This window comes from Anarhichas minor, unplaced genomic scaffold (genome assembly GCF_050575085.1).
Source record: "Anarhichas minor isolate MPS153535 unplaced genomic scaffold, ASM5057508v1 ptg000025l, whole genome shotgun sequence".
Classification (NCBI taxonomy): domain Eukaryota; kingdom Metazoa; phylum Chordata; class Actinopteri; order Perciformes; family Anarhichadidae; genus Anarhichas; species Anarhichas minor.
This window is the reverse complement of record NW_027466471.1, coordinates 13276362-13299046: the sequence shown is the minus strand read 5'-3', so window position 1 is coordinate 13299046 and position 22685 is coordinate 13276362. Positions and strand designations below refer to the sequence as shown.

The 22685-nt window shown below is 43.9% G+C and overlaps 1 protein-coding gene across 1 annotated transcript; it reads right to left on the bottom strand.

Moving 5' to 3' along the window:
• On the bottom strand, positions 1 to 22310 carry LOC142957327 (ras GTPase-activating protein 1-like). Its single transcript, XM_076099063.1, has 25 exons — positions 21063 to 22310; positions 10287 to 10439; positions 8347 to 8482; positions 7346 to 7416; positions 6669 to 6786; positions 6356 to 6387; positions 6118 to 6170; positions 5833 to 5983; positions 5624 to 5702; positions 5151 to 5274; positions 4865 to 5021; positions 4638 to 4725; positions 4214 to 4294; positions 3642 to 3799; positions 3407 to 3483; positions 3133 to 3305; positions 2868 to 3027; positions 2453 to 2595; positions 2142 to 2257; positions 1908 to 1994; positions 1698 to 1765; positions 1514 to 1602; positions 1306 to 1383; positions 1055 to 1189; positions 1 to 970 (listed from the first exon to the last, which is right to left on the bottom strand). The coding sequence occupies exons 1-25, from the start codon at positions 21605 to 21607 to the stop codon at positions 887 to 889; spliced, it is 3156 nt and encodes a 1051-aa protein (XP_075955178.1). The 5' UTR covers positions 21608 to 22310; the 3' UTR covers positions 1 to 886.
• Between the last annotated feature and the right edge of the window lie 375 nt (positions 22311 to 22685).

Sequence of the window (22685 nt, the reverse complement as noted above, 5' to 3'; positions counted from 1 at the left end):
TACTTTACAAAAACTGTTTAATAAGTGCATGCATGGCTGATACAATCTGTACTACTCAAAAAATGTTGCTGCTGTAAACACTTTCATTTTACTTGGTTTCTCTGATTACGTGTCTTGTCTGGCATTGAGAAGTTTCAAAAAAGACCAAATAATCAAAATAGCTGATACAATCTGAGGAAAAAGAGAAATTCAGCTCATCTCACTTATATACTCATGATTCCAGCAAGAGAATTTATTCTTAATATAAAATAACCATACTTCTCTGAAAAAACTTTGTTTCAATCTAGAAAACAAAGAAAGAACAAAGACAGAAATGCTAGTCTCAGCACTTTGCGGATATTGTTACAACCTTCAAATAAATCAGTAAATTACAGTATAAAAAGCTTTATCGCTCATAATCCAGTTACAAGAAAGGGGGACTGAGAGAACTAGTTTCCTCATATTGAGCAGGAAGGGAGGGAGGGAGGGAGGGGGGGGGGGGGGGTACACTTTGGCAACCTGTGCTATCAGAACACACAGCAGGTACAAAGAAACTTAATATTTGGCCCTCATGATGAAGGGAATGAACTGTACCCACGTCAGCGTCCTGAACACAGTCTATGAGAGTAGAATATGTCTCCTGTGCACACAGCTGTCAGTCACTGGTGCAGGTATTTATTTTTAATATGTTGTTTTTTTAGGTACTGCGTCGGTTGTTGCATAGCTCTCTTGGTGGTGAACGGGACAAGATGGCGTGTGGTGGGTGGGGGATGGGCGGGACGACTGGAGGAGGACGACGACATGATGGAGGGGTTGCCATGGTGATGAGGGTAGAGCATGCTAGGTCTCCTCTGCGCTGCACTCCGGTGGAGGAGACTTGATGAGAGTAGAGGAGAGGAGTGCAGTACTACCTGTTGCTGTTGGACATGGCGTACTGAGCCTGCTTCTGCTGGAGGAGCTCCGTGATGGCCAGCAGCTTTTTCAACACGTGCTGCAGAGGAGGAAACGGGGATTAGATAAAGCTTTCTGAGACGGGACGGCGTATAACGTCCTGCGCGTATCGCCGGCCTCTGACCTGCTGCGCTCCCCTCTCGTTGCTCAGCGTCCGGAGCTCGTCGGAGTGCGAGGCACAGACCTCGTGCAGCGCAGCCAGGTCCCGGGACAGATCCGTCCTAAAGTGCTCGGTGGCTTCAGGGAGCTCGGGGACATTCTACAAACACAGTGGACACGTTTCTAAGCTTGTGAAGTTTAGTCAGCGGTCAGGCTCGGCAAGGACGTATTAGAGACGTCTGGTGGTTTGATCAGAAGGCAAAGAGTGCTACTCACCCCCAACTCATCCAGAAACATGATCATCCTGTGTTTGTTGTTTTTGATGAAAGGGTTCACACCCTCCATGTAGGGTTCCTGTTTCAGGATAGAGAAAACATTTGGAGAATGAGTCTACAGGCATAATAACCAAAGCTCCTCTGATGTGCAGCCGCTGTCAAAGCAATATTTCTTCAGCATGCTATTGTTTCTAGTGCATCATCCACACCTTAGCACCGAATTCAACCAGGTTGGCCAGGTTCTGGACAGACTTCGCCACCAGTGTGAGGGTCCTGCCTGCTGCTGAAGATGGAGCGTCTGCAAGAAGAGAGGTGTCATACGAAACACACATTGTAACATGTCACATGGCAAACGGGTGGCTTTTTGCGTGCCTGTTTTTGACGGATGCTCACCAGCTATGATGTTGAACAGTCTGGGGTTGAGGATGGCCGGACAGATCAGTCTCAGGAAGACGAAGCCACTGGAAGTAGAACGGATGAAGTAAGAACACTAAATAACATGCGAAAGTTGGAATACTAATAGACAGTTAACAAAGACTATGTTGACAGCTTTTTAACTCTCAACAGAAGTGTGTCCAACATTGATTATTTGTGTCTCTTTACCTTACAACTCTGGTCTTCATGGTGGTGTTCGTGGGCCATTTCTGCTGCACGGACTTCTGCAGACAGCCATAGATGAACCTCAATGTCCTGAACGGGTCATCAAAGAGAGAAAAAAGACGGATTATTTGGGTTTATTAGACCGTTGCCTTTGAGTTTCTCTTTGAAGCCAGTCTGAGTGATCTACCCACAGCACGGGACCCCACTGTGTGCGAGTACATGTGTGGTTGTTCTTACGGTGGGAGGATCTCAGCAGCCATGAAGATCTTCTCCACTAGTTCAGACAGGATGATGAGGAGATGAGCCAGGTTCAGGTTCACGTCCTCATTCTTTTCCAGTTTGGAAGGGTTCAGCTTAAAAGCAAAGATGGAGAGAGAAAGAACTTTAGGGGAGTAAGAGAAACACATTAGGGCTCACACACAGCACCCTTGAGACCTCAGCCATGCCGATGCTGCGTCGCTGCATGTTTGGATTTGCATCTACAGGCCAAACAGCTCAGGAACTTGTACTGCTGTGCGGAAGAGAGAACCTCTTTGTCAGGTCTTTACCTCGCAGGACTGTTTGCTCTCCATGATCTTGAGGATGGTGTCTTTGAGAGCGTGGTGGACAAACGGCGTGGCGGTGGCCTTCATGTACTGCTCCATCAGTGTGCTGGCCAGTGTGGTCGCTCGGAATAATGTCGTGGCTTCATCTGGTAGTAGTGCACAAGCAGAGAAAGTGAATGCAAGTGTATGTGCACGTGGTGTTTCTAAGCCAAACAAACCAAACAATAAAGCTGAACCCTGTAACACACTGCAGACGGACATGTTGCTCCAGAGAAGGATGGAAGGTTTCAGCACTCATTTACACAAAATCGATATCATTTAACTCCACATTAATAGATGGTGGGTTCCTGAAGTGAATCGTATGCAGATCCATTAATTCATCATCGTTTGTTTGTTGTTGTTGTTATTGCTTTCCTACCTTCCACGTTAATCTCTCGGTCATTGAGAATCCTGAGTAGAGGGGCTTCAGCCTTCTCGTGTCTGAAGATCCGCAGGAGGAGGCTGGCCAATAAGGTGCGGTCCTGACCACACACGTGGGCCAGAGCGTAGATAACGTGGAACTCCTTGTGCAAGATCATCTGCAGAGGACACACACACAACAATGATATCATTGGTCGTTTTAAGTGAATAACAAGAGAAGCAGTTGATGGGCAAAAACCAAAGCACTTTCCAGCGGCTCAGACCTCTTTGAACTCGCTGTACTCCTCTTCGGGCATGATCTTCTCCATGGAGTAGCGGGCGCGTACGCGTAGAGAGCCGGGCTCGATGCCCTTCAGAGGCACGTGGGAGCTGAGAGGGAACCACTCGTCAATCATCTGGCCCTTCTGCAGACGGTTCAGCTGGCAACGCATGAACACTGAGCGGGAGAGAGATCGAGGCGTGAGATAAAACAAAGAGGAGATGAGGTGAATGCAGAGACGTTTAGTGCTCACATTTGTTTTTAAGAGATGTACTCACAGATGTCACTTTCTTTGCTCTTTTTTGTTTTGTTGCTCAGGCTGATTTCAAACCTGTTGATTTCACTCGACAGATCACTGAAACAACAGATCAATACAGTTTATTATTCTGTAAATAAGTAGAGAAAATGTTATTTATTTTCTTAGCAAGATGGGTTGATGGAAATGTGAGGGCGATAAAATAACAGAGCAGTGGAGGAATCCCAGGAAGGAAAACATGCAAATGACGGACTCACTCAAAGATGAACTCTTCTGTGAAGACGGGGTTCTGGCCCTCCCTCGGGTGAGTTTTAGCCACCTGGACGCTGTTCAGGTAGATGTTACAGTAGGGGTTGGTAAAATACTTCACTGGCAGCTTGTGGGCCTCCTCCACATACAGCACCAGGCTGCTCACCTGAGAGAAGCACATGACACACACATTTGCAAAACATATATATGAATGGTTTGTAATATTGCTCAGCATTTTCAACAATGTTCCTTACTATGAATATCACCGGGCATGAAGCCTTCAAAATAATAATTTAGGCTGAGCAAAGTGTGGGAATGGTGTAATTATGCAGTAACAACATTGACTTGTCTGACAATGGCAGAACAGTGAACTAGTTCAAAGTGGGACAAGCCAGCCAGGATAAAAGGTCACTTCGTCTTTTCTTGTGTTTGTTGAATAAAAACAAATCCACGAATTCAGATATTGAAATTGGGAGCTTAAGAGCATTTTAAAGTCTTTCTGTGTGACCGTTTTAGGTTTGATCATGTACTGTTACTACTTTGTCTCCATGAAACACACCCCGGCTAATGGAATACGTACCTGTCGAAGTCTTTTGTTGGTAGCCGGCTGAGTGGTTTTCCTTAAGTTACTGCAGAAAGTGTGAAGGCATTTCATCCAATCCTGCAACAACAGAACACTGTCAGAACATTTAGAAATCTCAGTTGTCATGAGCTCCGTCTCTGGAAGAACTCACAACTCTGTAAACTGTCCACACGGTTTGTACTTGAATGGTCCTTTGTCACATACGGAGGTCCTGATTACCACTGAACCAAACCATTCAGTGGTCCTCTGTATCTGATGTAGAACCAGCTCAGGCTGCAAATGTATTTTCTTTTTCTAAAAGCAGTTCCCAGCGTTGACTCATTTTTCGAGACAGAGCGTAAAGTGATAGTATTTTGGACTCAGCATTGAAATAGATGTGCAGGTCTATCAGTGATAGGGGGGGTGCGGACCCTCTCATTACCTGTGACTGCTCTGGAGACTCCCCCGCAAAGTAGAATATGTACTGTTCCTCACTAAAGTGCTGCACAACAATCTGGAAACAGTGTGGCCTGAAAAAAAATAGAAGAGAGAAGATGTTGTATTACTTTGTATAAGATGATACATCATTTGAAAGAAATTCCTTTCATGTGGTGTCTGAGCAGCTGATCATTCAGTGCTTCCTGACAGCTTGACTGAAATACACCTCACCTGCCAAACAGACTGTCGTGCACACCATACACGGAGCACACACTCAGGTCGATCAGCCCTTTGGGTTTGGTGGCTCTCTTTTCGCTCTCAAAGTAGATGAGCTGGGCGTCGTTACCCTCCAGGATGAAGTAAAGGTTCTTCCATCTTTTGCCTTTTCCTGAAAGTGACGGGAATCAATAAAAAGGTATTAATAATCATAATGGTAGATCGTGACCGACATGACCCACAAGACAAGGACGGGGAAGTTAGTGTTCGTGATATTACGAGGAGCTACTGTCACACGTACCTTTGTTGAACTGGATGTAGCCTTTCTTCACAATGTTTTTGTAGAAAGCGTCTTTTGTTTTCCGTCTGATAGTGTTATAAATTTCTCTCCCGTCCACTGTGTCAGTAAGAACTTGTTCCTGGTGCTACGGGAAATACAACAACAGATCGAGCCGTCACACAACCGTCAGACAAAATTCCATTGAAAGCGGCAGCTTACATAACAATGCTTAAATGAAGTGCTAGAACTGCTGCCCCGGAGAGATGTTCTAGATTTTGAGGAAAACAAACATGTCTGATGCAATATATTTACTTCAGAATGTACATTTACAGTTCAGTGACACTGGCTTCCATCGTTTGGATACTTTGCATGGCAATAAACATGTGAGAAATGTGAGCATTTAAGTCTTATAAAACCCCTTTGACTGTCATTCCTTTAGGTCAAACACACAACATCAAACAGGCTCAATAAGGCTAAAATACATTGGTACATACCTGCACTGAAACTGGCTCTTTCAGGTTGTAGCCCTCGACAATCTGCTCTTTCTTGTAATGGTCGATGATGTCAGTGACACTGCCAGCAAACAAGACCCAGCATATCAGTTATTGTAAGTCAAAATACACATTACAGGCTAGCTGCAACTTCTAAAATGCTACAGTTAGCATGTAATCTCTCCTGAAGGCAGCCACATTGCCAAACGTACCTGTTGTAGTACCTCCCCCCCATCATGTACTGATTAGTGGGAGTGGGGGAGATCTTAAACCTTTGGATGTTTTCATTGGTGCGAAAGAAGAGGGAGTAGTCCCCGGGTGTGTTGTCTGATGGTCGGACTAGAAAACTGCACACCTGGCCAACTACGAGGTGAGAGAAAGAATCAGATCGAGTGAGAAAGAGAAAGGTCAGCAATAGATTCCGACAAATTGAATGCACGATACCGTAGCACGTGATTAATAACGCTCGCCTGAAGAAAGGCCAAGAGGAATGGTACCTGTCATCAGCAGGTTGTAGGCCTCTTGCTTGGTGATCTTTCCATGATACCAGCTGTTCAGGAGGTCCGAAGAGAGCAACAGGAGAACGAGGTGCAGACGATACAGTTAACTCAATCAACTCAATGCAAACATCTGGTAGAACCTGCTGCAACAACACCATCTCAAAAGTATGTGAACCTTTACGTCCCGCTTTGACATTTTCCAATTGATCAGATCATTAATAAAAGTGAGACTTACGCTTTTCCCTCATGTGGATCCTCCTCCCGTCCCTGAAAGAATAAAAGAAACCGAAACCTGTCAACCAACTGACACCACCTCTAATGGACCAATGAGTGCAGTCTTTGTTACATCTATGGACTGTTGTGCTGTATATTCATACATCATATCACTACCTTTGGTGCTATGCTAATGCCATTTTGGTTTCTTTTGACCCACAGAGCTTGAAGTGCAGATGCCACTAATCATTTTGTCTTTATTCCATATGATCGTCTTTGATGTTTTGATACACATCTTCTTAAGATATAGCCTTTACATCTTGTGCTGTACTTACCACCTCCTCCACCAGATCCTCCACGATGAGGCCCTGCTCCTCTGTGCGAACATTGGTCACCCACATCCAGCCATCGTCCAGTTCATTGTGAACAATAAACATGTCCCCTTTCAGGAAGCTGAAGACACGAGCGCGAGACAAATTAGTCAATAAGGCAAAAATAAAGACTGTAAACTCTGCGATACATATGTTGTAACACAACACAACCATCTCTCTCTATCACACTTCTGCTCCGTCGAGGCATCGTAATCTGGATAATGTCAAATAAAGATATTGTCTGCTTGTCTTGTAATACCAGAGCACTACCAGCAGGTGTCTCCTCTGACTCATAACATGGAAGGTATTTGCATATCTGTCCTTTAGGCCAGAGGCTCCCTGGCAGACTCATGGTGGAGGTCGACTTCAGACAGATGTTTATCACATCCAGGAAATCAGGGATAGCTGGGATCATCAGTAAGTGTGCCTACTGCAGCTTAATGACAGGGGCAAGACTGTTTTTCAATAACAAGTCAGATGATGTGCTTCCCAGGCTGCTGTGAGGAGAAGAGCAGGCCTGTGATTCCCCCCCAAAAGAAAATAAAAATAAATCAAAGAACTACTAGGCTGCTATTTGGGAGCAAACCATCAGGGATCGTCCGTGTCTCAAAGATTGTAGATCATGTTTGTGAGAGCCTTACCTGATCTCATCAGTATCTGGCACTTTGGTGTATGGAAGTATGGCCCTGACTCTCCTCCTGTCCTCTACGGGCTGTGGAAACATGCACACAAAGAATAAAACTCTGACCTTCAAAAGCCACATCCATGTTAAATCCCCCAATTACTCCACAAAATCTAGTGTTCTACTACGAGTCCCTCTGGGAGATATCACACTCCGCTGAAAAAGGTAATTAGCATTAGGTTGAGCTTTGCCTTAAACCGTTCTGAATACTGCCTGAAAGCAAAAGAAAGAGGAAGACGTGACTAAATACTCCCTTGTAAAAGGAATCGAGGCTGACTTCAAGTTACCACAAAGAGATAAATATCTTTCAACCCTCAAACATTTAAATCAGGTCAAACTACTTTTACAGGACAACATTTCATGAAATCAAGCTTTGCTTAGCATACCTTACGGCTGACTGTCACAGGTTTTACATCCTTTTGACATATTTTAAAAGTTTTATATTTAGTTTTCCTTCATCTCTGTAGAAAGTTCGCTCCTATTCTATTTCAAACAGCATAGGAGACAAATTTACTTAGTCGGAGTGATCCATTGCTGAAAACAACAAGCTGCCAAAACGAGTGAGAGACGTGTGTGGAACTAATTTATTGATCCATAATCTAGTAAAACTTTGATTTGTAAGTGTTCGTTTTTAAAGTAAATTTGGTGAGTGTGTGTGTGTGTGAGTGAGTGAGTTGCAAGACCTGCAACCTTGGAACTAAGTTTTAAAAATATAATGGTTATTTTTTTCCACAGAATTTGTCTTTTTGAGTATAAAGAGGAAGATCTTAAGTATCAATCTTATACAATTAACCGACTGGGAGTACCTTATATTATTTAGACACGGTGTATTTCGCAATATTCATTTTTAAAAACAACTACAAGAGAGGAAAAAAAACAAATATCAAGTAATGTCATGTAAAATGTAAAATTAGAGGGGAGTTGACCTTTAACATGTAGTATTAGAGTATACAGTCTCACCTCGGGGGGCGCCACTGGCGATAGCAGTTTCTCTCCTTTTAGCAGACAAGACACATAGCTGTAGTAACCAATCAGGTCCGATAGAGAAGAGAACCGCCGCCCACCAATGTAATAGTCTCCACACATGGCGATTATCCTGTTGAGAGAAAAACACGACAATGACAAAAGAAAGCACAGTTGTTAGTAAATACAGACCCATCTCTGAGCAGTAGAGGGAATAGAACAGGTTCTACTTTGATTCATTGGACAGAGAAATATCCATCTGGACTGTTCTGCATCAACGTTGTTTTTCACCACAGATGAAACGTATCAGATATAAACTAAGATACAACATAAAACTAAGCAGCTGCACCACAATCCCCAAATGTCAGAAAATAGTAAATATGTATCTAAAGAGGACTTCAGACAGTGAGAGGAAGAGAGAGATGGAGGCTGTCCGGTTGAGTCCATCATGACCAGGATGTTTGTCATTTGCGATTGTTCTAAAGCATCTCCCAGTTCAGAACCACTAATCCTGAATCTCTGTTCATCAATTGAGTGGATCTTTCATTGATGGTTTATAACAAATGCACTTGTGTGATTACTCATTGTGCACAATCTAAGCACATCAACCTTTTCAAGTGTCACGCAAACAACCGTATGTTCATAATGTCCTTACAAAAAGCGCTGCCTTTTTCCAGCACCTACCAGCATTTATTTAGTGGATTTAGTGTGGAGCCGTGATGTCAATGACATCACGGCTCCACACTAAATCCACGTGAGTTAAGTAGATAATGTCATTGTTGCTCTTTCAGAACCTTTTTGCTTTCTAACGGGTAACATTAGGACTAACGGTCAAACATGAGCAGTAGAGTAGCAGCAACAAATACTGGAACATTTTATGAAATTACAGTTTAGCCAAAAACAGCACAATGGGCTGGACAGATATGTGCCAGTAAAGGACTTTCATCACAGGCCCACAGTAAGTCAAAGCGTTTCTAAACTCCTTCGTTTCCGGTGCTCGGAAACTCCGGAGTAGTGCGGACGCTCAGTGTAAACACAGCAAAAGATATGCGTATTAAAATGGAAGTGTGGCCGTAGCCTAGAACATATCCGTTGAAAGGGAGGAACATTTGTTATGCTACTCTGCTTTGTTTCATTGACCATAAGGTTGTTAAATACCCCACGGTACTGTTGCTAGACAAGTGTGCTTCTTCATTCTTTTACTTCAGGTCCACCCACACAACGAAGTCTTCTGCGTCACGCTACACACGCAGAGTCATGGGTTCCAGCAGAGTCGATACACATAATAAAAACAATGTTCTCAAGCTGTTTGAATGACTGTGACACAAATAGGCTGAGGTGGTCTACAGTGGCAGGACACGGCACCAGAAACCACTTCAGACCTAAACATTCTCAACTCCGTATCGGCTCATCTCTGATGTTGCCCTTTGGCTGCGGTGTCGATGGATCTCTGCCCTTTTGGTGAGCATGTAATAAATAACTTCGGTACTTCCCCTATCCTTATCTTCTACTTGAGGGTGGCATGCTGCCGGCCTATTATGACATGCCACACTACATTTGATTTCACCTACTAAAAAGGGCTCAATAGAGAATAGAGAGTTCATGTCAGATCAAACTATTCAAACTATTCCAAACACAAAGCTCTCTCTGTTGCAGGGTATGCTATCTTCTATAACTGGTGAACACAGATGACACCTTGAGGATCCTTACATTATCCTTTTGGTTTCCCCGTAAATTACAGCAGCAATGGAAAAAAAATAGTTTAATGGACAAACACTTCGTCAGCATTGTGTAGGCCAAGTCAGGTCAAATAAAGTTACATCCCTGAAAAAAAAGCAACTGCAAACATGCTAAATAATTTGCAATGGGACCACCACCAAACTGGGCCTATCGCTGAGATTCAGTTGTTTCTGCGTGCTGCGTGTGCTCCGTCATACCTGAAATGGTTGACCACGTTGGTCACACTGAGGAAAGACAGGACGAAGGAACCGGGCCGGCGGTCGCTCTCCCTGATGAGGTAGCTGCCAGGGTTCCGGGCCTGGCGCAGCCGCTCCTCAGCAATGTTTCGGTCTAGCTTGCCATGGTACCACCTGGGATGGAGAGATGAGAAGGAGATAATGAGGAAGAGGGGGGGAGGGGGCAGATGGTGCGTTAGCTCAAACTGTATTGAGATGCAAGTCTGTTTAGCAGGGACATACATATTTCTGTTTAGAAGTACGTAGACCATAAATCAAACTGCTTGATTGATGGAAAATCCACATCATAATATAACAATATTTATTCCAATACACTACACTTCATTTCAGTTAAATGTTAAATTTGTCAGAGTAAAAATCAAAGAAAACACTTCAAACTAATACAAGAATTGTGGCAATACAACCGACAACCTGCTGAGGTAAAAATAATACAATAAAGACGAGATTTATTGTTTTGAAAGGCCAACAGAATCCAGACACCAAGTAAGGCAAGTTAATCACAGAAACATAATGCGTTCAAGAGAATAACAGGTCACAGGTCACACATCTTTCTTTATAGAACAAGACGAGTATTTTGAGTTCTTCACAGTCCAGTTTCAAGAAATAACTAGAAATAAAAGATGTATGGTCGCAATAACAAATCTAAATATTTCAGAATCGCAAAACTTGAATCAGCACTTTCATCCGGTTATCTGATGTCTTAGATATCAAGACATTTAAATAAAGTTATTATTATATACATTTCCACTTAAACCTTGAGAGCAGAGAGCTTTTTTTTCATTTTCAGAACAGTTCTGGAGTTCTTGGTGAGGGAAATAAGTAAATAAGTAAACCCAATAAAAAAAAAATAGAAATGAAGCTCTAATACATTTCCGTACCTACTTTCACGAGACTACGACCCAGACAGAATGAGCGGGTCATGTATTCTTTAATAAATGGAAGTCCAAAAGCTTTTATTTTTTAGTTTCCAGCGCACCATTAAATTCTGCTGCTTCATGAATAAAACAGAAGCCTCAGGAACAACACTGGTTAAAGTTTTAGCAGGTGAGGCTGAACTTGACTGGGCCTTGACAGCAGGGGTAAAAAATGAACACGCTTTTCCAAATTTAGGCCACTGGAGCCTCTCGAACTGGAAAAACACCATCCGGCGGTGAGGAGATGAATTAGGTGTTGCAGTAGCTCTTTTCACAGGGGACCTGAAGGACTCCCATCTGGCTGAGCTGAGTAAAGGTCCCTACTTGTAAAGAAAACCTGCTCAAGTCTTCTTTGATGGAGGAAGCTGGAGAAGGTGTGCTGAAGAGGAGGAGTTAAGGGTCCGTGAAGGGGCTTTAGGGGGGGGGGGGGGGGGGGGGCTGAGGTGAGAAGAGCATTGAAGAGGGCGATTGAGAGCAGTTGGAGAGTAGAGCCAAGCAGCCCTTAAAGGAAAGCTGGGAAATAACACCGATGGAGAAGTGAACAGGGAAATGGAAAAGGAAGAAGAGCGAGGCACACCCTCCTACAAACCAAACCAGCTAGGTTACAATTACCACAGTTATTACAGCGTAATAACATTTAAGTAGTTCGTGCCACCACCAAAACACACACATCAACCATTATACATTAAAGGCAAAGAAAACACATTTGGGATACTAACTCCAACTGCCACTAATCTTGAAGTCATCTTGAATACCAAACCACAACTTCGCCGACCATACTTCACCGTTATAGCTCTTGCTTTGGGCAGACTTGCAACAATTAACAGCTTGTTAGCATCCTTTAATTACTGAATCCGGCTCGCACTATATGCCTCAAATACACAGGGAAATGAAGACCTGTTTATGTCATTCACTGGGCTGTTGAACCAAGGAGGTGCGTAAACTTTAATCCAGTATTGATGATCCATATTCAGCACAAACAAACTTTCCACTGGGTTACATGCTGGACGAGGCTGGCTTTGCTGTATTTGTTTAACAAAATATTTCATAGCCTGGTTGATTTAATTAACCATACATCTAACACAGACACCTCTAATGTCCTAACCTTCAGGGAAGAATCACATTAAAACATGGTGTTTTAACTTATTTTTCTTAGCACCTTACATCACGAAAAAGCTACTTCGTTCAAGTTTACTGCAGTTTTATATATGATCTATAATATGACATTTTTAAATTACACTGTTCATGATGGGATGTGAAGAGTAGGCAGGACGGGTGTTACGACTATAAGCATGCGCCGTGCCAGCGGTGATGGGATTCAGTGCTGCTATCAGCTTGAGGAATGTCTCGTCGTGTCAGAACATGAACAGCGAGCAGCACAGTGACGAGCTGGTTCTCTCCTCTATAAAACGCTCAACTCAGGGAAAGGACTTCAACCAGTTTGCGCAAAGTCAACTAAAACAAATTGATACATTGATATTAATGCAAGCAATTGAGGTACCTCACATGCATTGGCAACGTACTGCGATTTCCATACTAACCAAGTCACAAATACCCTTTAATGACACCACACCAACGTATGTTTCAAAGTGCTGCGGTGAGTGAGCAGGACGAGTCACCGACAGCGTCATCCTTCACTCCTATGCTCACATCCTCAACCTCGCTTTCACACAAGACACCCAATTAGTCACTCCATTAGGAGACAAGCGCCAAAGGCAATGCTTTCTGGGAGCAAAGTAGTTAGTATGTTAACTTGTGTGCATGGTTCAGGTAATTGTGTCGCGCTGTCAAGAACAATATTACTTTGCGCTGCTGAAATTGAACATGTCCGAGCCTAGTGAGCTTGGGCAAGACGCCAACATATAGAGCTTAGGCTCCAGCAAGCACTGCAGCATGGGTTATTGTGTATACAATCCTTCTGGCTACATTTTAAGGCTGGATGCCTTGAAAAGATATTGCATCACAAGAGCTCCGACAAGACACGAGTGACGTACTATTTGCAGATTACGCCTGTAGTGTTGAGCCACTTAAACCCTCCCTGTGGTTCTCCCACAGTTTATAGCTTTGGAGTTGGAAAGAACAACCTGTGGCACCATGAAGCCACAGAAAACACAGAGAGTGAAGAGTTCAGTTTCATTCTTACAACTGGAATTAGAGCTATTTAAGTTAAAAGAATCAAAACTACAATGTCAGAGAGAAACTGCACAAAGATGACCAAATTAAATGGTTTGCAGAAAGAGAGAAGCGCTATTCCCACATTTATAAAAGTAGTAATACTTTTTTAATTCTACAATTCTGTAATCAGGTTGTTTTATTCTAGAAATAGAATTGAACACAACTTGTAGTATTTGTGCTGTATGTGAGAGCATATCATGCGTGTCCGTAATTGATGTTTTAATTAAATAGGAAACAGTTAAATGTATAAACAGGCAAAACAGATATTTGTACAGCAATATAAATGTGGCAATATCAATAAAGTCGATGTGCATCAAACTCCTGATACGGGTGTTTTAGACACCACTGCCCGCTTAAGTATATTGTATGCTGCCGATAGGAGGAATTACTAATGACTTATAAATGGAATAAGACAATTACTGACAATATATAGAAATAGAATAAAAATATATCAATTCTCTGGGGCAGAGTGTGTCATCCCAGGGTGGAATCCTTGCCAAAAATAGTGCAGACGTTTAAGCAATTACAAGCGAAGGTTTGAAAAGGGCACAAAGTCCTCCGACATTAAGATTTCAGGTGAACAAAGAGTCGACTATTTGTGCCCATCTACTTTACGTACAGCTTTGTTACCACATGCTGTCTGTCAGTCATTAAGCTCTTTTATGAACTCTTTTGCTTCCGCGCACGTCTCTTCTCTTCATCGTCTTCTGTCTCGATTGAGCAGCTGTACTCAAACGTCTCCACAGACGTCCTGTCAGCCCTCATCAGTATCAACATGAATGAAACGTTGCATTACAGTACATTAGCAATGCAGCTCAGTGGAGCAGCTGGCTTTTTAAAGGGGGTGGGGGGGGGGGGGGGTATCGAGTACAACATGTTTTCTACACACAAATTTAATGCCATGTAAACGCTGCGCTGACATTTTTAAACACAGCCACTGTACTCAATTAGTCTCACCTATTACCATGTAGTTACACATGTAACATGAACTTTCCTGACTCACGAGTGTCAGATCTGTGAACTATATTATTAGACAAATTAGGCACATTGTGCCATTATCAGTGTTTGACTATCCTGTTTACACTTTTACAAGCAAAACACAAAAGTATCGATCACAGATTTCCTGTGATATCACAACTGAAATGTCAGATGTTCACAGTTGGCTCACAGATCTCACGTAGAATAAAGTCCTCTGCATAATATTAAATTAATAAACTACACACTTCCCTTTTAAATTACAGCATTATTAACTACAGTAGAATTTGAGTCTAAAATAAAAAAACAGTTGATAAGCAGGAGTTTTCCACTCTTTCTGCCCGCCCCTTGTTGGGGAGGTACGGTTGGAGTTGCGGGGTGATTGGATGCCCCACTTACGCCGAGTTCGCCCTCTGCTGCATCTCCCTCCTGTGTCCTGTGGTCTCACAAGTTGCACCCACTCCTCTCATACTGCTGCTGGCCCGGCAAAAACTGGAAGCTCCGACGTGGAAAGCAGAGCAATGGTAGCTCTAAATCCGTACAGGGCATGGTGATGCGACCCCGCTGCCGCCCTGATACAGTCATCTCCCGTCACTGGTGTCAATGAGCAACATCCACGGAGGTGAGACGCACAGGAGGACACGGAGATACACATGCATTTGAGGATGATTAGAAGACCGTGTCTGGTTCCGTTATCCGTTAGATTCTACTTCTGATTAAAGTGATCTTTCAGAAGCTGAGGCAAAATAGTCCTGTTGTCTTTGCGCCAACTTCCTCCTGCTGTGGCGTTCTCTCTCTCTTACCCTCCCTGCTTTCTCTCTCATAAAGCCACGCGTCATGAGCATGCTGCCGATTGGTTTTTAAAGCAGAGGGACAGCAAGCATAGGGAGTGGCATCTTACTGTATGAATACGTATTCATGATCACTCAAACACACATCACAGGCATCAGTGGAAACAGATCACACAACCTTCTGACCTTAGAGAGTGCTTTATATACACCTGGCTTCAACTACGCTTAAAGATTAAACACACATCGACCTGATCCTCGCTCACCCTCAACACCTTCAAACCGGTTTCAACTCCACACCAAGCATTCTTTTAGTCAATGAACGCCAGAGCTATTAATGTAAACACAGTATGGGTTTAAGCACTAACCAACCAGCAATGTAAATTGTGATCCCTTAACCATTTACTCATATTTGTGGGCTCAAGTTTCCACAATGGAAAACGGTGGAGAGCCGCGGAGGCCTGACAGCAGCTGTGAATTGTTTTTCTTTCACTTTGCACATAATAGACTGCGGCAGCTTGTTACCTCAGCCGGGGCCGGAGAATGCCAGCACACAGGGGCAGACTTAACATGTACAGATGGAGAGATTGGAAAGGCCTGTCCATGCATCGTCCGCCTTGCTCGGCCTGAACGCTAACAAACCGTCGTCATGTTAATGCGCGGCCAGACACACGGAGACCAAAGCAGACATCTCGGCTTTCGTGCTGTGATTCAGCGTCCCCGAAATAACGTCATTACATCATTGATAATGGGCTTCACTGTCATCTACCCATACTATATTCCCCGTGCTTTAGATTCCTAAAAAGTGGGAGCGTCCAGTTAAGAATACTCTCTTCCTGCAGATTTAAGGATGCTTTCACACCTGTAGACATTTAGTCCGGAACAAACAGAACAATGAGACATCGTTGCATTATATTTCTGGTCCTGTTCACACGGCCATTTTAAAAGCAAACCAAGAGGAGTAAACAAAGTTAAACAGACTGACAGGTAACTCGTTGATTGGACCGTTTTGGTGATGGTCGTCCTGCATCATCAGGACCCACGTGGGGAAATCTAATTCTGGTAACTGACAGAATGAATGCAGCACTTAAATGCTTTTGCTTCTAACGTGTATATTTATGTACATTTATACCATCGTCGATCCGTGATCCGTACGGATCCCCCCTCGTGGTTCGGTACTCATGTGGACCCCGGATTAATTACACAGTTTAACATTAACCATCACAGTGTGAAATAAAGATTTACTAACGATCGGTATTGTCAATATTCGATAAAATATGCAAATCAGGACATTTGTTTGAAGAAGATCTTTTCACAACAATAAAAATAGATATTACAGATGAATTGGGAACTGTTTACATGAGCTCTAAGCAGCTTATACATCATTTACATAAACGTGACCAGGGAGCTCCCTTTTCTCTTTTGTGCCGATCTGAACTATGATCTGATCCGAACCGTGGGTTTTATGATGCGTTGCACCACTATAAGCAATATTAGTATTATTAGACTGAAAATTGACTGCATGTGATGATGAATAATAGTGGAGACAGGACTGTACTAAATCCCCTTTGCACGCTCCCAGATAAGTGGTGCGAACGCACACCAGGAACACCGGGGAGCACACAGACGCGTGGATGAGGCGGGGATCTGTGGCATGGCTGTCACATGCGTTTTAATGGAGCTAATGAAATGACAAAGAACACAGAGTCAGACACAAGCACGGCTGTAACCGGCCTATTAATGAGGGAAATACCCACGCTGACGTGCTCATATACAGGCCTTAAATGCAGATCAATGAGATCCCTTCCTCAACAGCTTTCACAATCAGCAGATGGATTTATTAGCGGTTGAGCTTTTGAAATCTTGCTCACATCACATAGCTGCTATCATAAAACATTGTGCTTTGTTTGTTTGCTTTCACACGACAAACAAACCACACCAGAGTCCACTTGGAAGCTCGACCTTATCAGACCGTCTTGGTTGGGTTGTTTGCTTTGCACCAGCGTTTGATTGACAGCTATCACACCAGCCTAAACAAACCGTACTAACCGACCAGAGTTTGTTTTTAACTAACCAAACAGGTTCGGTGTGAAAGCACCCTAAGCCATCGATTCTTGTTGAACTGAATGTGGAGTAACAGTCAGATAGTGCATCTCAATCAAATGGAAATGTGCAACAATAGCTTTCAGTTGTGTGGCTGCTCTTGCGTACAAAGTAACAAAGCAATGACAAGAAAAGCCTTTATTATACTTGTTGCGAAGGACGTCCTGCCTGTTGTACTATGGTACTTAACATTAACCTGGCACTGTAACATTTTCTATGCAAAGAAGCCAACTTATTATTCAAGCACGCCCAAATAACGTGGAGTCATTCAAACACAAAATCCTGGGTATTAACAAACACAACTCAAATGCGTTGGAAGATCCTGTTAAGGCCACAATGAGAGGCTCAGAAGTCTTGAAAACAGGATGTAGGAGAGAAAAGGCAGGGCAGTGTGGGTATTAGAAGGGCATGACAGGACGTTGCGTAACACATTGAAAATGCATGGAAACCATAGGCTTTGCCTTATCAACCCACAGCGAAGACATTACAGAGGGACTGGTATTCCAATCAATGGGGTCTAGTAGAACAACCGTAAGCATGTGCATCCTTTGCTGTACGGGGGGGGGGGGGGGGGGTTTGCATCGTGTGACACGATGCAAACACAGTTCCATATAAGCTGCAGTGTAACTTGTTCAGCCCGGAGTAATTTCAAAAATGTATAACAGGAAATTACAGGCTTAATACTAATTGCTGGGCTCACCAGTCATCAAACCGGTGTAATGGCTGATCCAATTCCATTCATAAGACCATGCTTTGTTATGAAAGTGCTGTAACATTTTTGGGCTAGTGGGAACAATCTCCACCAGGGAACATCCTTGTTAAGCTACGCGACATGATCCTCGTGCCGTTTCAGAACTCCACTGTCTCTGCCTCCCTAAACAAAGAGCAATTAGGTAGTGTGGCTACTCAATTAACACTGCGGTTAGAGAGACGTTTCCACAGCCAAGTGCTTAACTCATTCACACAGCCACTGTTCTTCAAATCCATCCTTCCTTTCCCCTGTTTTTCTCATTCATCCTACCACCACCTCCTTGGGGAATCCTTTATAATTTTAAAATCCTCACTAATCTTCGTGGAAACTCAAAATCAACAACTCATTTCCCAACGTTCGGTTTGTTTAAGCTCATGCGCTGGGCCGCAGGTTTCTAATGGCTGCAGGAACGCGCTCTGTTCGGCCCGCCTGACGTCTTCACTCTTGCCTCTTCGTTAAACTATCATCCGTGTGAAATTCCTATGGCATTGCCACGGCCATTGTTTATGAATGAATGACTGTTGCACAGAGGTGTGAATGATTGTGACTGCCATTTGTCTTTCTCTCGCAAACACATTCACTCTACCAAGTTTAGCTTTCACCGTCACTGTGCAACACACAGTGGGACCGCTTCCAACGGTGTGGAAGTTTTCCACCATCACTCCTCCAACAGGTACTTTGCAGGCTGCTAACATAACTCAAAGGAATACAAGAGCAGTCTTGGAGCCAGATTACGCAGCCTGCAACACTGCTGAAAGGACAGGGTGGAATTCAGAATCATTCTGGGTAGTCAGCTGTGAATATAATACCCATTGGTGCCACTGGCATATGCTATTATAGGCACAATGAAAGAAAAAGTCCACCGCAACAACAACAAATGTATGTATTTCTTGTATTAGACATAGATTGGATGTTCACATACATAATGTGACTCAAGGGAAGTTCATTTTATGCCATGAGATTCACTATATTGCCTCCAGGCCAAAGCTAGGAGCTATGTCCATGACTATTACGCCTTTGCCTGAATCCCTGTACATTAGATTAGGCATCGTCTGTAAGACAGCACCACTGGATGAGACAGTAATCTCGCAGGGGGTCCACATATCAGCCCCCGTCTATCACAGTGGATCAGTGACAAATCCTGAATGAGGGACAGACCCTCGTCTTAACTGGGTCATCATCACAAGGCGATGGCAGCACCTTATAACTCCTCAGCTCTCCAGAAGCCTCCACTGCCACACAAGAGGATGAATGAAGGCTGTATGCTCTGAGGAGAGCCCGTGTCTGGCCTCGCTCATGTTACCAATGGCAGGTGTTCTCACGATGAGCACACACATAAACTGTACATAAATGCAGCAATTGACCTCTATGTTTTTTAAAGCAGATGTTTTGTTGCGTCCAAATCTCTGATAATAGTAAACTAGTTATCAAGTGCGACAATGAAGCCAGAAAGAAAGAACATGGTAGTAAATTGTAAGAGCATACATTTTTTTTGTCACGATCCTTTTACAGATTGACATCCTTGAAGGCCTTTGATGAACACCATCATACACTTCACAACACACATGTTGGGAAATTACAGACTGATAATAACTAGAAACAAAAAAAACAATGCGGTCCAGCTTTCTGGTGGATTCTTCACCACTACAAGCAATTCAACAAAACCACAGCACCAATAGAGAGGAGAAGACGGTGTTGCGTATGAGCCTTGCACAACTCGGTTGAGTCAAAGCATCTCAGAGTAGGCAAGAGTGAGAGAGTGAGAAGACTCGTTTTGACTCTCACCAGCATGTGAAGTTGTGTGTGTTAGTGGATGTGGCAGATAACTATTTGACTACAAGACTCTCATTGTGAAACAAAGCAAGACCAAAGAAAATCAATGCCATCCATGCACAAGGGACAACTGTTCCACGGCCTCACTGGCAACCCTGCAAGTTGATCAACTGGAAATCGAGAGCAGACGCACGAAGAAGTCGGCCGTGGCAGAACAACTACTTCCACAGTTGGTACTATGTGTGAGACATTGGATTCAATTGCTGTTGCATTTAGGGGTTCAGTACCAGTCCGAGCCTCCCTCTGTATTGTGACAGGGAGATAAAGGGTGGCTCCTAAAAGAAGAGCTGAATCCACACTCCAGGTCCAGTCACTTCCATATCTTACAGTATGAGGGGCCAGAAATGACAACGCTCAGCACTTCTCTAATGAGACTGAAATAAATAGGAGGGCCGTATTTAGGTTATTACAACACCAGCACACACACGCACGCGTTTAGACATGTGATTTTGTGCATGCCTGACAAATTCATAAAAAATACCTATAATCAGAGCTGCAATTCTAAAATGCAATGTATATGATGCATTTAACATATGTAGTGTGACACTGTACCAGTTACAATTCAGCCAGAAATGAATTGATTAACTTACTCCATATTACAAATGTAAAGGGATAATTGCTGGTAAATCAAACTAAATCAAGCATTTGGTCAGTAAAGATTATAAGTATTGTATTAAAGTGCACTGGGCAGGACATCCTATAGATGTAGGTGTTCTCAGCACCTTGACCCAAGTGAACTCTGTACACTCTTACAACAGGAAAGGCACATTTAAAGTTGTTGTTTACCTAGATGACAGACACTGACCTCACTCAGAGGAAAGTAAACCCTCGTCACCTGCAACTCTTCATCAAACCAGTGCACTGTAGCTGCCTCCTCTAACTTTTCCTTCATGGTAATACTGTTAAAAATTTGGCATGCTTTCCGTCAATGCATTTATTTTCATGTTAAGGCTCATGCACACAATCATCAATACTGTGAGTGCAGTTGGCTTCACAGATGTAGATCATAACTGATGATATAGCTGTGAGTAGCACGAGACACTATTACACCTGGAGGAGTCAACACGAAGTCAAATCCAGACCTCACGTGTATGACAGCAGGAAGGAAGTCTACACAACAAGAAGTACAGGATGCTAGAAAATGTTGATTTCTAGGTATCAATGACCGAGATGTGATTTGTACAGGTAGTGTACTTACTGGTTCGTAGGAGGTGCAGAAAGGGGGAACACCACCTCTTCTTCCTCGTATTCCGGTCCATCCTGCATGTCGCTTTCATCCACAGTGCCACCGGGCACCCCGCAACCTGGAGGGGGAGGAGGTGGCGGTGGCAGTTGGGGGAAGTCAGGGGGTCCATCCGGGCCTGTTGATGTGGGTGAAACCCGACTAGCTGGACCCTCCGAAGTGGGAGAATAGCAAATGCCGCCCACGATCCCTGAACTTGGTCCTTGTAAAACTGAATGTCCACCTACTGCTCCGCCACTCCCTGTTGCGGGAAGCGCTGGTCCGGTCACATCCCCACTAGACATCGGGTAGGTCGCACTCGTGTCGGGAAGTGAGTCCGGAAAGGGGTTTGAATGCTGGCGGAGGGTTGGCGGTGGTCCTTGTCCCAAATCAGTGGCTCGCACTCTGCTCGGCTTGGGATAGTAGGGGAAAGGGGCCGTGTCCGGGCCTCCTCCGCCTGCCACCCCTGTCCCCGTCGTGACCAAGCCCGTATCCTCACTGCTGACCTCCGTAGCCATCATATTAGGACAATATGTAGAGGGCGGAAGTCCAGAAGGGAACCTGCCCTTCCCCTCTGTTCTTACAAAACTCCTTCAGTGTTTGGGCTCTGCGGCAGAAACAACACCAAAAGTTTCCCAGACCGCGTTAAGCTAGCCAGCTAACGTTAGCCGACGAGCTAACTTCGCTCACTTGGCCGCACTAGCGGGCGTTAGCTTCACCTCGCATTCGCTACGCTACAAGATAGCCAAGCTAACGCTAGCGGGATGGCTAGCAGCTTGGAGACACTTGATGAGTTCTTGCTCGCTATGTCTTCATTGTTTCCTGAGTTTGAAGTTCACACAGAAGCACTATGTTGAAATTAACACGTACAATGTTACAAATTTGAATATCAATTCACCAATAGTTCCTGTTATTTAGTTCACCCTCGGCACAAGGCAGACCACTTGTCGGGGAGTGTTGTTTTATTGTCACTGTTGTGTGAAACCCCCGTCTTTTTCCAGTGTTGTTGTTTTCTTTCCTCTTGAGTTTCCAGCCGTCCCGGATAAGAGTCCACGGGCGACCCAGCCTTATCACCGAAATCCCGGTCGGTCTGTGCAAACTCGCATGTCGTAAAAGTACATTATTCTTTCGTTTCGCAAGCTTAAGTTCGCCAATATTTCTGGGTTTCAGGGCTGGTGGCTTGCCCGCTGCTGATCTGCTCTTTCTCCCCTCCCTCTCCCACTCCTCTTCACTCAGCGAGCAGACACAGCCAAGTGAACACAGAGCGGCACCGGTTCAATCCATGGGATCTTCACTCAGTGCTCTGGGAAACGAGACTGTTTCATAATCATATTTTTTTAGAGGGTCAGAGAGTAGGTAAAGAAAAAGGAGCTGGAGATGACAGACTTAACTATCAATATTAAACTTAGTATCGTTGGGTTTTGGACTGATAAAACAGGACATTAAAAGACACCTGTGATGGACATGTTTCACTATTTTCTGACATTTCATAGACCAAACGATTAATCGATAATGAAAATAATCATTAGTTGCAGCCCTACCAAGAATTCTTCCTTTTGGGTGATGAACATGAAGCTTGTCAGTCTGGACTGACATCAT

Coding starts and splice junctions, on each gene's coding strand:
- LOC142957327 (XM_076099063.1), bottom strand. CDS start 21,607: ATGATGGCTACGGAGGTCAGCAGTGAGGATACGGGCTTGGTCACGACG. Junction 6,388..6,668: donor AGGATCTGGTGGAGGAGGTG/GTAAGTACAGCA, acceptor TTATTCTTTCAG/GGACGGGAGGAGGATCCACA. Junction 1,766..1,907: donor ATGAAGACCAGAGTTGTAAG/GTAAAGAGACAC, acceptor TTCTACTTCCAG/TGGCTTCGTCTTCCTGAGAC.